We start from the raw sequence: 16,407 nt of genomic DNA on the forward strand, positions 1-16,407 counted from the left end.
ATTAACGCAGGACACATTCTACTAAAAAAAAAAAAACTACTTGAAATAAGAGAACGGACTTTATAAAGTCCATTAAAAAACAGTAGCAGATGCATTTATTGCTTATGTTGTTCTAGGTAACACGCTACGGTCTTTTTTTTTAACAAATGGTTTTATTGAAATTTGCATAAACTTCACCTGGTAAAGGGCACAATTCAGTGCTTTTTAGTATATTTAGAGTTGTGCAACTATCACCACTACCTAACTTCAGAACAGTTTCATCATCCCAGAAAGACGGCTTGTATCCATTGCAGCAGTTCCCATTCTTCCCTACTCCCAGTCCCTGGCAACCATGAATCTATTTTCTATCTGTATGGATTTGTTTAATCGGGACATCTCACTGTTTTCTTTTTTCAGATAATTTAATAGTTGGTAACCATTTCTCACTGGTAATTCTGCCTAATGATAGGGATAATTCCTTTAAAATTAATTTTAAAATTATTTCCTATTTTAAAACAATTTGTTCCTTACTTGTCCAAGGGGATGTAGGAGTTGAGAAGGGATCCTGCCATTGCTTTGGTGCTGGCATTATCACTAACTGTTCCCAAGCTGACGGTGCCAGATTCTCCACTTAGACTGTACCGTTCTTTCTGTACATCTGCTTGTACTTCCAACCTTAAACAGAAAAGTAGCAGATAAAAACCAAAATTATATATATCAGTTTTACTGCAATATGTATCTTCAAATAATTCAGTTAAGACCCTAGCAACTAAAACTTTCTTAGAAACCATTATATTTTTTTGTCTCCTTTTATTTGACCAATATCAAATTCCACTGCAACACACTGAACAGTATCAGTCACCCAAATAGAATTGGAAAAATTATCTGTCTGCCAAGTAAGGTAGTAACAGGATTACAGAAAAAGGACACAAAGGATTTTAACTTAAATATGCTTCATTATTCTCACTCAGGATGTGGCACTGTGTTTCAGTGCAAAACACAAAGTTAGAATATATTACCAACCATTAAACATGACATATCAGTGAATCAAAAAATCTTGGACATCTTTATTAAAAATGTTTCTATAAATAAAATCTGACTTTAAAATAAGAGATCAGATCAGTACTTTGGGAGGCTGAGGTGAGAGGATTGACTGAACCCAGGAGTTCAAGACCAGTCTGGGTAACACAGCAAGACCTCACCTTTATTAAAAAATCAAAAAATAAGCTGGGTGTCGAAGCACGTGCCTGTAGTCCCAACTTCTAGGGAAGTTGGGGTGGAAGGATTGTCTGAGTCCAGGAGTTTGAGCTGTGATTTTGCCATTGCACCACAGCCTGGAAGACAGAGTGAGACTTTGACTCAAAAAAAAAAGGAGAGAGAATATATATACCACTATAACTGAAGAGCGTCAATTTAAATGCAAACTACCTAAAAATAAGATAAATATGACTGATTTATCTTTTAATTCCTGTTTTCTCCCCTATGCTAAAAAAATTAAGGCTAATAAAAAGAAGTAAAGAATAGTGAATCAAAGAGAAAACAAGGGAAGATAATTATTCCTACTTATCTCTACGGCTATTGACAAATGACTTGGTGAAAACAAAGTAACCATTAATACATAAAAGGACCTAGGCAGACCATCTTGCCCCAGTTCATGCATTCCTGAATGTCCTGACTCCACCTGTTCCTCTGCCAAAGTTCCATCTCCCATCATCCAGCTGTAGTGACCCCCAGAGGTAAGGTCTAGGCTTAGGCACTGCCTTTACGTCAGTGCCCAATGCAGCAGCCCCAGCAGGAATTTATAATATACAATCTCACAAGTGCAGTGAAAAAATTGGCAGAATGTTATTCCTTAGACTTAAGTTTCTATCCCATCATGAGGGTCGTGACAGAAAATTCAAACACAGTGAAAGATCTCCTTATTCACTACACTAAATTTCTTTCTTTTTTTTTGAGCCTAAGTCCCACTCTGTCACCCAGACTGGAGTGCAGTGGCTGCTCCCGGCCATCGCAGCCTCGACCTGCTGGGCTCCGGTGATCCTTCCGCTTCAGTCTTCCAAGAAGCTGGAACCACAAGCACGTGCCACCATGCGTGGCTAATTTTTTGATTTGTTGAAGAGATGAGGTCACACCAAGTTGCCCAGGCTGGTCTTGAACCCTTGGACTCAAGTAATCCTCTTGCCTTGGCTTCCCAAGTGCTGAGATTACAGGCATGAGCCACTGCACCCAGCTTAAATTTCATTTTTAACATTATTTTTTTATTATTTATTTTTCTGAGTTGGAGTCTCACTCTGTCACCCAGACTGGAGTACAGTGGCCGCTCCCTGCCACCACAGCCTCGACCTGCTGGGCTCCAGTGATTCTTCCACCTCAGCCTTCCAAGTAGCTGGAACTACAGGTGCGCGCTACCACGCCTGGCTAATTTTTTGATTTTTTATTGTAGAGATAAGGTCTCATCTGCCCAGGCGGGTCTTGAACCCGCGGGTTCGGCAATCCACTCACCTCAGCCTCCCAAAGGCACGGGATTACAGGCTGAGCCACCGAGCCCGGCTTTTAACATTATTTTTTACCCTGACGTAGTAGGGTTACATATAATCATCATGCTTTGTCTTCAAAATCTTCCTCATCTAATAATTTGTAATTATCAGAACGCAGAAACAAAACAGACCAAAACACACTGCTTTTTCTTACCTGTTAAAACAATTAACCATGGCACTTCCTGACAGACTCCCCGTTATACTGGCCCCAGCCAGTGCCATGGTGCTAGCCGTTTCACTCAGGTTGTCTCGAATGGCTCCTATTCGATCCATGTGGCTTCCACTTGCACTCAAACTGCCAGTCAGGCCACCAACACTTCCTTCCCCTATGCTAGGATTGTGTCTTGCTTCTGCTACTGATGTTGTGTCTAAATGCAAGTATTTCAAAGAAATGAAATAAGTATGATGATCTAGTTTTCCCCTTAAATTCCTCCATGATTTCAGATAGGACATTTTACGATATAAAGTACAGAACATATTCATACATAGGAATGGAAAAGGGTATCTGGAGTGAAGGACATATAACCAGAAGGTAGGAATAAAGGGAAATATCTGAAAGTATAGTTGAATCAGGGACTGGTCCTCAATTTTTTTTTCAGTCTAGTCCAGTGAGGCAGTGAGAGTATAGTCCTCAATTTGTGTGTGTGTGTGTGTGTGTGTGTGTGTGTGTGTGTGTGTGTGTGTGTGTGTGTGTGTGTGTGTGTCTTAAGCAATAGACATTTATTTTTCTTACACTTCTGAAGGCTGGAAGTTGAGTACCAAAGTTTTTTTTTTTTTTTTTTTTAATAGATGTAGGGTACAATTCAGGGTTAGGTACATAAGTGGTCATCGTACAGGCAAAGTTTGGGTACCTTTACTGATGTTACATCCCTCCCTACCCCCTGGCAGTGTCCCACTACTGCCAATCCCTTTCTCATATTATTATGATAAATGTTCAGAGTCTTCTTATGAGTACATGTAGTACTTACATCTTTGTTTCTGTGATACATCACGAGTATTACAGACTCTAAATTCATTCAGTTGCTGCAAAGTCCAAAATTTTGTTTTTTTAATATACAGCCTTCCATTTTAATTGTTCACCTATTTTTTAAAAAATCCAGATTAGGAATTCTACGATGAATCTGATTCCTGAAAAATTACCTGACTTTGGAGGAAAATTATATGACAATTTTCAGTAAGGGTGTCATTTAAAGAGCTTATTATTCCCTAAATCAGTAAGAATGGGTCAAAAGTTGAATTATAGATATATCCAGTTTGAATTGTCTGTAAGCTACCACAAGATCTAGTAACACTATATTCCAATTTAATAGTGCGTTTCACACACTTTGAGTTCCTATTATATACTCAATCATATGGTGATAAATGCTATGAGGAAAAATAAAACAGAGTAAAGGGGAGTGACAGTGATGAGAAGTGATGTGTGTGCATGTCTGTGCACCATTTATATGACGTGAGGAGGGAAGGCCTCTTTGTTAGAGCAATTCTTGGAGAGATTCAAAGGAAGTGAAGCAATGAGCCATGAAATTATCTGGGGAAGAGTATTCCAGGCAGAGAGGAGAGCCAATTTAAAAGCCCAGAAGTAGGAGCATACTTGGCATCCTCAAAAATCAAGGAGGGATAACAGGAAACAGGAGGGTGACAAGTGATGTTCTCAGAGACATGGTTGGGACAGATCATGTAGGGCCTTCTGGGCCAAGATAAGGACTTTGAATCCTTTTCCCCTAATACAGTTTGAAGTCACTGGGGAAGTTCTGATCATAAGAAAGACATGACCTGACAGGTTTTAGACATGTGACTGTGGCAGCACTGTGGAATAATGAGTGGATGCTGAGAAGCTAATAGATCAGTTAAGAGGCTATTATAATAGTCCAGGAAAGAGGATAGTAGCCTGGACTATTGCAATAGCAGTGAAGAGGGTAAGAAGTAGTTGGATCATGGTTAAATACTGAAGGAAGCAGCAGAATTTGCTAACAGATCAGATAGAGGGTACGAGGGAAAAAGGAGGAGCAATGAAAGTGAGGGTTTTTAGTCCAAGCAAAAGGAAGACTGGAGGAGCTACTTACAGATTTAAGTATGACTGAGGGAAGAACAGGTTTTAGAACAAAGAACTGAGTTGTAGACAAGTAAAGCTTGAAATTCTTGTTAGAAATTCAAGTAAAGATTAAAGAAGAAAGTTAGATATACAAATCTGAAGTTCAGGGGAGAATTCTTGCCTAGATTTAAGTTTATAGAGTGGTCAGTCTATAGATTATTTAATAGATGAGATAACCTAGGGAGAAAGTGTAGATAATGAATACAAGTCTAAGAAATGAACTCTGGGAAACAAACATTTAGAGGTTAGGGGACTGAGAAGGAGTAGCCAGGAGATATGATAAGAAGAAACGAAGATGTGAAGAAGTGCTTCAAGAAGGGCACAGTCTACCACATCAGGTGTACTAAGATGGGGACAAAAATTGGTCACTGTATTTGGTAGCGTGGAAGCCACTGGTAATTCTGCTTTGGTGAATAGGAGAGATGAAATTCTGGAGCAGAAGAGACAAAAATCTGACTGAAGTGTAATCAAGAGAAAATGGGAAGTAAGAAGGTAGGCATTATCTTTATACATCTGCCTGTTTCTATAACAAGAATTTCTTGTTAACAAATTATGTTAGAAATTTCTATAACAAGAATTGCTGGAATATAGACACACACTTTTTTTTTTCAGATTTTTTTTTTTTTTTTTGAGTTGGAGTCTCACTCAGTCACCCAGACTGGAGTGCAGTGGCCACTCCCGGCCAACCACAGCCTCGACCTGCTGGGCTCTGGCGATCCTTCCACCTCAGCCTTCCAAGTAGCTGGAACTACAAGCGCACGCTACCACGCCCAGCTAATTTTTTGATTTATTGTAGAGATGAGGTCTCGTCAAGTTGCCCAGGTGGGTCTCGAACCTGTGGGTTCAGGCAATCCACTCACCTCAGCCTCCCAAGGCGTGGGATTACAGGCTGAGCCACCGAGCCCGGCTTTTTTCAGATTTATTAACTTAGACTTCTACAGTATAAGGACTCTATGAAGGTCTTTTTATTCTTTTTTTTTTGAGTCAGAGTCTCACTCTGTTACCCAGGCTGGAGTGCAGTGGCATGCTCATGGCCACCGCAGCCTCGACCAGCTGGGCTAAGGGCATCCTTCTGCCTCAGTTTTCCAAGTAGCTGGAATTACAGGTATGTTCCACAATGCCCAGCTAATTTTTTTGATTTTATTGTAGAGACAAGGTCTCACCATGTTGCCCAGGCTGGTGGGCTCTGGCAATACTCTTGTGCTGGGATTATAGGAATGAGCCACTGTGCCTGGCCCTTTTTCTTCTTAATCTATGCCAGTTACTATTCTAATTCACATTTCTTTGAAAAATACTGAGTTGAAGATGATTTTTGACTTTTTGAACACTGTACTTCTTTTATGAACTGCATTTTTCTTCATATCCTTTCTTAGTGATTTGTAGTGTTTCAGGCAAAATTTGAGATGAAAAGTTTAGTATTCTAAGACATTATAATCCCACTGGAGTTAGGCATCCAGAATTATTCCACCCTCTTTCATCCATATGTCTTTCCTTGGCAGTTCATTTCACTGATATACTTTTGCATGAACACAACCAGGCCTAGTACAAGGAAGGCAATGGAAATTCTGACTTGCATATTACCTCTGGCTTCTCTGCTACTTAAACTATTAGTAAGCATATCTTCTTCTTTTGTTTAAAGGACTTACCTACAGCTGTGTTAGTTCCACCAACATTTATATCATTTTCATCATCAAATTCAATCCTGACTCCTTTTCCATTGCCTGCTGAGACTCCACAACCTCCACTTCGACAGAGAGAAATTGGAACAACGCCATAGACATAAGCTAACATAATAGGAACACCAATACCTAAAGAGGAATTAAACTAGTCATTATAAACTAAAATAAACAAATCAGAGAAATGTAAGTATTAGAAGTCTTTTCAAGAGAAAGTGTACAAGAGAAAAGTGCTAGGGTTCTAAAGAGCTGGCTGGGGCACTTGCCAAAAGTGGATTTACCCAGCTGTTAAGGGACACAAGCAAATTCAAGGGTCTCAGCCTTGCAGGAAACATGCACAAGGAAAAAAAAAAAGATAAGGAGATGTAAACGTTTTTCTTTTAAAGTGTCAGTCATGAACAATTTGGAAGTCTCTAAGGCTAGACTCTTGAATCTATAATAATTTTCACCAATGAGAGACTTTCTGTGGGCTTAAATTGTCTTTAAATTAAAAAAACGAAGTAAACCTTTTATCTTCAACAATACAATACTTTATTTTAAATAATCCTTCCACAAAAGGTTTTTTTTTTTTTTTTTTGAGTCAGAGTCTCACTATGTCCAGGCTGGAGAACAGTGGCACACTCATGGCCACCCCGGTTTTGACCTGCTCGGCTCCAACAATCCTTCTGCCTCAGCCTTTCAAGGAGCCGGCACTACAGGTGCACACTACCATACCGGGCTCATTTTTAAAATTTATTGTAGAGATGAGGTCTCACCAAGCTGCCCAGGCTGGTCTTGAACCCATGGGTTCAGGCAATCCACTTGATTAGGACTCCCAAAGTACTGGGATTACAGGCTGAGCCACCAAGTCTGGCCTACAAAACTTTAACTACAAATCTTAGGTAATTAGTATTTCTTAGCATTTTCTTACCTACAGTCACTGCAGCTACTACTGGAGATACAATTACAGACAACGTTACACCACCTGCTATGGCCAAATTCCGTTTGTGCTTTGAAACATCCTTGCCTTCATATCGATTGTGAATCTTGAATTAAAAATTAAAAATAAAAATCAGGGTGGGGGATTAAGAGAACATATGTTACAGATTTAATTTAGATTAAAAAGATCTAAATTTGCTAGAAGTTTAAAGTGATTTCATAGCTGAGTATACTAATTCTAAGCAAACCTACTATTATCCTTCAACCATATTCTCACAAATAACTTGCTTACATAATGACAGTAACTTAATAGATTTTACTTTGTGTTTAGTTTCAAAACAGTCTTGAGTAAAAGTAGTCTTTATAATTTTATTCAAGAGTAGTATAATCATGTACTAAGCAAAGAAGAAGAAATTAAGAATATTATTATCAACACAGTTATGACTCACATGCTTCACTTATAGGATACTTCTAAGAAATTTACATTCTAAAGGTTGCTTTTTAAAAATTAAATTAACTAATTAATTAATTTTTGAGCCAGAGTCTCATTCTGTTGCACAGGCTAGATTGCAGTGGCATGATCACAGCCCCCTGCAGCCTTGACCTCCTGGGTTCATGCAATCCTTCTGCCTCAGCCTCCCAAGTAACTGGGACTATGGGCACATGCCACCATGCTCAACAAATTTATTTTTTTTTAAATAGGAATCTCACTTTGTCGCCCAGGCTAGAGTGCAGTGGCACGCTCACTGCCTCTGCAGCCTAAACCTACTGTGCCCGGGCAATCCTTCAACTTCAGCCTTCCAAGTAGCTGAAACCACAGGAACGCATTACCATGCCCAGATAATTTTTATTTATTTATTGTACAAACAAAGTCTCGCCAAGTTGCCCAGGCTGGTCTCGAACCCCTGGACTCAGGCAATCCTCTCACTTCTGCTTCCCAAAGTGTTGGGATTACAGGCATGAGCCACCATGCTTGGCCCGGCTAATTTTTAAATTTTTTTTTTGTTGAGATAAGGTCTCACTATGATGTCTACGCTGGTCTTGAACTCCTGAGCTCAAGTAATCCTCCTGCCTTGGTCTTTCAAAGTGCTGGCATTACAGGCATGAGCCACCATGCCCAGCCCTAAAGATTTACCATTACTTTATCTTTTAATTAATTAATTAGTTAGTTAGTTAATTTTTTTGAGTTGGAATCTCACTCAGTCACTCAGACTGGAGTGCAGTGGCCTCTCCCGGCCACTGCAGCCTCGACCTGCTGGGCTCCGGCGATCCTTCGACCTCAGCCTTCCAAGTAGTTGGAACTACAGGTGTGCGCTACCACGCCCAGCTAATTTTTTGATTTATTGTAGAGATGAGGTCTCGCCAAGTTGCCCAGGCGGGTCTCGAACCTGCAGGCTCCCAAAGCGTGGGACTACAGGCTGAGCCACAGGTACCCTTGTTGATGAGGTGTGTCCTCCCCTCCCCTGGCAGATTAAATAGGATTCTCTAAGGGTAAAAATTGGCTCCTAAGGAAGGTTTGCACAATCTTTTTTTAAGCTGACCTTAAAAAGGAGTTCTGATAAATATATATCAGTAAACAGTTATTATTTTTTTTCTCAGACCACTTTTTATGAAGACAAAGGTTAACAAATTACTCAAAATCCTGGGTTCTCATTTATAGCTCAAAGTAAGGGGCAGAATGAGAAAAAAAGACAATAAATAATGGCTGCCAGAGGACAGGAGCTGGATCCACTCAGCATCTTTGGACAGGAGTTAATATGTAGAATTTAATATCACCATAAAAGTAGTTGAGATATAAACTCTGAGAAATAGCTCAGTATATTTATTATCATTATTTGCAAGGGCTAATACAGCACAATTTCCCCTCTGTTTCAAGATAGATTCAAAACAGCTTCAAAAGTATGTGGGTAGTCTCTAAAGTAAAACATATGACTTATAAAAAACATCACAGATGAGGCTTAATAATAAAATTATTATTTGGTTATTTTGAAGGCTGTAAAGTTCAATGAGTTCCCAGGGAATGAGAGCATTCTCATTTCCTATACAGTCCATACGGGCAGAGATGGCAGGCCTTCCCAAGGCACCCTCATTATCCTTCAGCACTGCAGTCAATTCTTGCTTCTCCCACTCCCATCCTGGTAAACTTAGCACCGAAGCAGAGAAAAGCCAAAGCTACAAACTGATGGTGCAGACTTACAAAGGCAGAATGCCAAAAGAAAGGAGTCTTCCAGAAGATTTTTCAGCCCCAAGCACCAATGTTCAATTACAGTGACTGCATCATCCCACTAGGTCTGGTTCAAGTTAATTTTTCTGTTTACTATTTTTTGCCACATTTTCTATTTTTTATTGTAAACGAAGGCTCAGCTTTTGGGTACATTATTGACTTAGCTGGTTTTCCCGGCTGGTTGGGAATCCTAAACACCACAGAACATAGTTTCAATGGAAAACTAATTCATCAAGTTGCAATCCTCTGGGTACACATTTGAAAAAAGGAGGCTTGTAACTAACTGCATCTACAACTTGAACAATGAGGTAAATAATCTCTCCATTATAAATTATTTGTAAGTACATGCAGTACAACAGTCTCTCTTTTCCTTCTACTTCTACTTCTAAGTATCTGAAGAAGCAGCTGTTTTCAGCAAAATCTTGCTTTGGATATCTACATGAAAAATTATTATAATCAGTTACTATATTTGAGATTTTTTAAAAGTTAGGTTTACTCACCTAAAACTTTCTGAAATAAATATATGGCTTATAAATATCTGTTTTTCACCAGTCCCAAAACTACTTTTAAAAATAGTATTTTTATATATTTTCTATCATAAAATATATGTTGAATATAAAAAATTTGGCTGTTATATGGAAGAGGCTCAATCTTATGATGAGTTTAGTTCCAGAAGTCAGAAACAGAACCAAAGAAAAAATTAATTTCAATTAAAGAAAAAATTAGTTTTAATTCATTATTATTACTTTTTAACAGAGATGAGGTCTTGCTATGTTGCCTAGGCTGGTCTCAAACTCCTGGGTTCAAGAAATCCTCCCACCTTGGCCTTCCAAAGTACTGGAATTACAGGTATGAGCCACCATGCCCGGCCAATAAAACAGTTTAAAGGGAAACAGATTATAACTTAAACATAAGAAATTTCTTTCTTTCTTTTTTTTTTTTTTGAGTTGGAGTCTCACTCCGTCACCCAGACTGGAGTGCAGTGGCACGCTCTGGCCACCGCAGAGCCTCGACCTGCTAGGCTCTGGCGATCCTTCCACCTCAGCCTTCCAAGTAGCTGGAACTACAGGTGCATGCTACCACGCCTGGCTAATATCTGATTTATTGTAAGATGAGGTCTCGCCAAGTTGCCCGGGAGGTTCTTGAACCTGCGGGCTCAGGCAATCCACTCACATCGGCCTCCCAAAGTGCTGGGATTACAGGTTGAGCCACCGAGCCCGGCCAGAGGTTTCTAATAATTAACAGCCACTGGCTGGGCTTGGTGGCTCAGCTTGTAATCTGTGCTTTGGGAGGCCGAGGTGAGTGAATTGCCTGAGCCTGCTGGTTCGAGACTTGTCCGGGCAACTTGGCGAGACCTCACCTCTACAATAAAAAAAATAAAAAATTAGCCGGGCGTGGTAGCGCGCGCCTGTAGTTCCATTTACTTGGAAGGCTGAGGCAGAAGGATCGCCAGAGTCCAGCAGGTCGAGGCTGCGGTAGCCAGGAGCGTGCCACTGCACTCCAGTCTGGGTGACATAGTGAGACTCCAACTCAAAACAAAAAAAAAAAAAAAGAAAAAAAAAAAACACACAGCTGCTGACAACAGAATGGGATGCCTCATGAGTCAGTGGTTTCCCATCACTGAAGTTCCCAAATAGCTCATGAGATTTATCAGGGAACTTACATAAAAAATTCTTGCATCTGAGTTCAGAATTCAGCTCTGCTTCTTTCCATGTAACTGAACACAAACTACATAAACTTTCCTAAACCTCAATATTCTAACACATAAATCAAAAGCTAAAATACTCAGATGGCTGCAAAACTAAAATGAGTCAAAGTACATAAAACACCTACCACAGTATGAGCTTGACATAAGTTCTCTTTTTAACAATTGCTGTCCTTTGTTCTGCTTGGGTACAGGGGTGAGTTAGATAATTTCTAGTTCTCAATTCTGAGATTCTATTTAGACAGCAGCAGACTTCTTAGGACTTCACAAATTATCCCATTAACCCCTCAAAAAGGAATTACTTGCTTAGCTGATGAAATATAATTCACCAATCACAGGCCAGTGGTACTCCTTAAAAAACACTAGTGTTTGAACTCTCTCAAGATTGTTATAATTTGTCAAACAATGTATTTACTAATAGCAGTAATCTAAGGAGAAGGCACTTTGAATTGAAGTAGAAATAATTCAAGAACTGGCTAATTATTCTTTGCCTGAGTATATATGTAGTTTAGCTATGAATGTTCATTAAAAAGATCTCACAGACCTGACCTTACAAGAATATACTCATGAGAAAAGTGTCAGATGTATGTGTATCCTTCAATACTTTACACTCAAAGTTGATTTTATAATGCAAATGTATCAGTTTTTAGACTCAGATAATTTTAAGCAAGTCTGCTTTTTACGCATACATATAAGCTTGCCAAACACTGAAAATTTATTATTTTATGAAAAAAATCATTGTTTTACACTGAAGAAACTGAAAATACCTTTTATCTAAAAACAAATGAGCAAAAAACCAAAACAGTAAAAAAGTCATCAGTACTAAAGGGATACACCTTAAGATTTAGAATAAGATAGTGAACTAACAAGGAAGTATGCATTTTACCTTGCGGCCCACATACACAGGAATGCCAATAATCATTGCAGGAATAGCAATGCCCGCTATTAAAGCAATTCCTACAGGAGCACCAACCAGTGTTCCCAGCTGCCACAATATTTTCTTCTTTCGGCTCCAGGGTTTCTTTCCCCAAAAAGTACACCCTGATGGACTAATGGAAAAAATAATAATGTAAAATAACTACTGAAAAACATTACAATAATAAATTACTGCCATACATTAAAGCAATAACTATTTTTTTTTTTTTTTGAGTTGGAGTCTCACTCTGTCACCCAGACTGGAGTGCAGTGGCCGCTCCCGGTCACCACAGCCTCGACCTGCTGGGCTCCAGCGATCCTTCCGCCTCAGCCTTTCAAGTAGCTGGAACTACAGGCGTGCACTACCACGCCCGGCTAATTTTTGACTTATTGTAGAGATGAGGTCTCGCCAAGTTGCCCAGGTGGGTCTCGAACTCAGGCAATTCACTCACCTCAGCCTCCCAAAGGCGAGGGATTACAGGCTGAGCCACCGAGCCCAGCTAATAACTATTTTTTAAAACTTCCCATACTTAGCAGTTCCCCCCCCCCTTTTCTTTGGGTTCTGAGTTCAACAAATTAAGGAAATAACCACTATAAATTATTAACAAGACAATGATAACTGGCATTCAGCTTAAAAATGTATCCTTAGTCCTCCATTATCCTCAAAACCTTAAATTAGTTTTTGAACAGTAAATTAACACAAAACATGTATATTTTATTCCTGTTTTAGGTATAAAATTAGCTGATACCATAAACTCACTTTGTAAACTAAATGAAAATACTAATGTATGAGAAAATGAAATGGAAAAATTTATGACTTAGTACAGTTACACCAGGTATTAAATACAAACATTCTAGTTTAACCAAAAACAAAACAAAACAAAAACAGACAGAAAAAAGGAAATCTCCATTTCCTATTTTTGACTGGTTACTAATTCCAAATAATTTGGTTCCTTTTAAATTTATGTAACTAGGATAAAACCAATCCTTTAAGTATCTTACAAATCCCAAGTTTAAAAATGCTTAGATAATACTTTTTTAAACAAAGGTTCTTTTGTCTTACAATATAAAATTATATTTACATATAAATAGTTACTTCTATAAGCTTACCTTAGATAATGTAAATCTGAGATTTCTTTCATACACAACCAACAAAACTCACAACCACAAACAGCACATGTCATGTGATTGCAGCTCCCATCATTCATCTTTATTATATAAGCAGCGCATCGTGGACATGGCTTTATATCATCAGCTATTAGGGACAAAGAGAGATCTATTAAGTATTTAAAACTGGTCTAAAGACAATTTCTAGTAGAACACCAACTATAGTACTTCGGAATAAATCTTAAGATGTATATAGTACGTTAACTGATAGTTTTAGTCTGCTGTTTTTAGTATATAAAACTTTCAAAACAAAATGAAATAAAAGCAACCAATCAGTTATGCTCATGACTGTTTTTAATTTGTTAGTCCTTTTTATTCATTTATTCAAATGTTGTTGGTATATGTTCCTTGTTCAATATGGTTACAATGTACAATGATGCCAAGTTAAAATCAAACACTATATAACTTTAGGAATCACTGACACAGAGTAAGAGTTATCTCAAATTATATAATGATTTTGAACTTTGGCATCCTTTTATTTTATTTTACCCATTCTTTTCATTTTTGCTTTTTTGAGTCAGAGACCCACTCTGTCACCCAGGCTGGAGTGCAGTGGTACACTCACGGCTACCTCAGCCTCGACTTGCTGGGCTCAGGTAATCCTTCCACCTCAGCCTTCCAAGTAGCTGGAACCACAGGTGCACACTACCATGCCTGGCTCATTTTTTTGATTTACTGTAGAGATGAGGTCTTGTCAAGTTGCCCAGGCTGATCTTGAACCCCTGGGCTCAGGCAGTCCTTTCTTCTGCCTCCCAAAGTGCTGGGATTACAGGCATGAGTCACCGCGCCTGGCCTGGCATCCAAATAGTAACCTGTAATTACTATTAATATTAGCTATATTTTCTAACTACATTTAGACAATTTAGAAAAGATCTTTAGAGTGTCAACCACTGAATTTAAGTATTTGTTTCAATTTCTTTACATGATGAGTATTAAGCGATATTCTAGCCTCCTTTCTGCAAGTTTTATGGTCAAATTGTACCTGTGCTTTATCAGTGAATTCAGGTTTCCTTAGCGCTTTTCTTTTTCTTTTCTTTTTTTTTTGAGTTGGAGTCTCACTCTTGTCGCCCAGACTGGAGTGCAGTGGCATGCTCACGGCCACTGCTGGGCTTAGGTGATCCTTTCGCCTCAGCCTTCTAAGTGGCTAGAACTACAGATGCACACCATCATGCCCGGCTAGTTTTTCTGCGATTTACTATAGAGATGTCTCACCAAATTGCCCAGGCTGGTCTCAAACGCTCGGGCTCACAATTCTCTCACCTCAGATTCCCAAAGTGCTGGGATTACAGGCTGAGCCACTGTGTCCAGTCTCCTAGCGCTTTTTCTAGGGCCAAAGTTATTTTTAAATTTAAAAACTGGTCAATGCTCACAATTAGTATTTTGGTGATTCAAGTAATTTTGAGGCTTGTTTTGTTTGCTTTGTTTCCTTAAACAAATTAGAAAAAAAAAATTGCTGTGCAAATTACCTAACAATATATTTCTCTCCAAATATTCTCATAAGGCAAAAATCCTAAATGGAACTTTTTTGCTGTTTAGATGGTCAATTACTTCCCTAGTCCCCAAAAAATAAATTATGCCACAGGTATTAAAAAAAAAAGTTTCCTATTTCTATTTAAAGTGTTCGGAAAAACTTTTGTGTTTTTTGAATATTATATTTATGTTCACTGTCAAAATATAGGCCTTTGTTATGTTATGAAATAACAAGTTATAAAATACTATGATCTGAAATGTTAACAATGGTTATCTTTTAGTGTGGTAGTGATAAGGGAATGGGGTGAGAGCGGGGAGCTAATTAAATATTTTATTTTATTTACTTATTTTTTGAGTTGGAGTCTCACTCCGTCACCCAGATTGGAGTACAGTGGCATGCTCACGGCCACCCCAGCATTGACCTGTTGGGCTCCGACGATCCTTCCGCCTCACTCTTCCCAGTAGCCGGAACTACAGGCACGTGTTACCATGTCTGGCTAATTTTTGATTTATTGTAGAGACGAGGTCTCGCCAAGTTGCCCGGGCTGGTCTTGAACTCTTAGGTTCAGACAATCCACTCGCCTCGGCTTCCCAAAGTGCTGAGATCACAGGTTGAGCGACCAAGCCCAGCCTAATATTTTATTTTTTACAAAAATGAGAAAAATATAGTAACAAAAAATAGAAAATATGTGTTTCATTTAAAATTGAACTTCAAGTGCCTAAACCTTCTAGAAGCTATAGGAAAGACTCTCAGGTCCAGCACAGTGGCTCATGCCCACAATCCCAGCATTTTTGGGAGGCTGAGACAGAAGGATTGCTTGAGGCCAGGAGTTTAAAACCAGCCTGGACAACATAGGAAGACCCCATCTCTACAAAATTAGCCAAGTGTGGTGGTATGCACCTGTAGGCTGAGCTACATGGGAGGCTGAGCTACATGGGAGGCTGAGGCAAGAGGATCACTTGAGCCCAGAAGTTGGAGGTGGCAATGAACTGTGATCATGCCACTGCACTCTAGACCCTGTCTCCAAAAGAAAAAAGATAAAAGAAAGTCTCATGTGAATACAGTACTGTCACAGTTTAAAGACAAATATAAATATTACAATATAAATATTTTATGATTATGAGTACAAATGTTAATGTACCTTATATAATTAAGCACACATTTATCTTCAGAAATTGATTAGAAATAACCAACTAGCCAGAGTCAGTGGCTCAGCCTGTAATCCCAGCACTCTGGGAGGCAAGTGGATTGCCTGAGCCCACAGGTTCAAGACCAGCCCGAGCAACTTGGCAAGACCTCGACTCTACAATAAATGAAAAATTAGCCAGGCATGGTAGCACATGCCTGTAGTTCTGGCTTCTTGGAAAGCTGAGGTGGAAGGATCACCAGAGCCCAGCAGGTCGATGCTAGGGTGGCCTTGTGCGTGTGTGCTACTGCATTCCAGCCTGCAACAGAATGAGATTCCAACTCAACAAAAGAAATAACAAACCAGCCGGGCTCGGTGGCTCAGCCTGTAATCCCGCGCCTTTGGGAGGCTGAGGTGAGTGGATTGCCTGAGCCCGCGGGTTCGAGACCCGCCTGGGCAGGCGAGACCTCATCTCTACAATAAATCAAAAAATCAGCCGGGCATGGTAGCGCATGCCTGTAATTCTGGCTACTCAGAAGGCTGAGGCGGAAGGATCGCCGGAGCCCAGCAGGTCGAGGCTGCGGTGGCCGGGAGCGG

General features: G+C 39.5%; 1 protein-coding gene across 1 annotated transcript in view; it reads right to left on the minus strand.

The window, feature by feature from the left end:
* Positions 1 to 500: 500 nt before the first annotated feature.
* LOC103261340 (E3 ubiquitin-protein ligase RNF19A) overlaps positions 501 to 16,407 on the minus strand; it is a 48,235-nt gene continuing 32,328 nt past the window's right edge. Inside the window, exons 4-9 of the mRNA XM_008058976.2 lie at positions 13,157 to 13,301; positions 12,018 to 12,180; positions 7,195 to 7,309; positions 6,255 to 6,416; positions 2,671 to 2,884; positions 501 to 654 (exon numbers count right to left, since the gene is read on the minus strand). Of these exons, the coding sequence (XP_008057167.1) occupies positions 507 to 654; positions 2,671 to 2,884; positions 6,255 to 6,416; positions 7,195 to 7,309; positions 12,018 to 12,180; positions 13,157 to 13,301 (947 nt within the window). The 3' untranslated portion in view covers positions 501 to 506. The remainder of the gene's footprint in view (positions 655 to 2,670; positions 2,885 to 6,254; positions 6,417 to 7,194; positions 7,310 to 12,017; positions 12,181 to 13,156; positions 13,302 to 16,407) is intronic.

This window comes from Carlito syrichta, unplaced genomic scaffold (assembly GCF_000164805.1).
Source record: "Carlito syrichta isolate Samal-C Ts95f unplaced genomic scaffold, Tarsius_syrichta-2.0.1 Scaffold303668, whole genome shotgun sequence".
Taxonomy (NCBI): domain Eukaryota; kingdom Metazoa; phylum Chordata; class Mammalia; order Primates; family Tarsiidae; genus Carlito; species Carlito syrichta.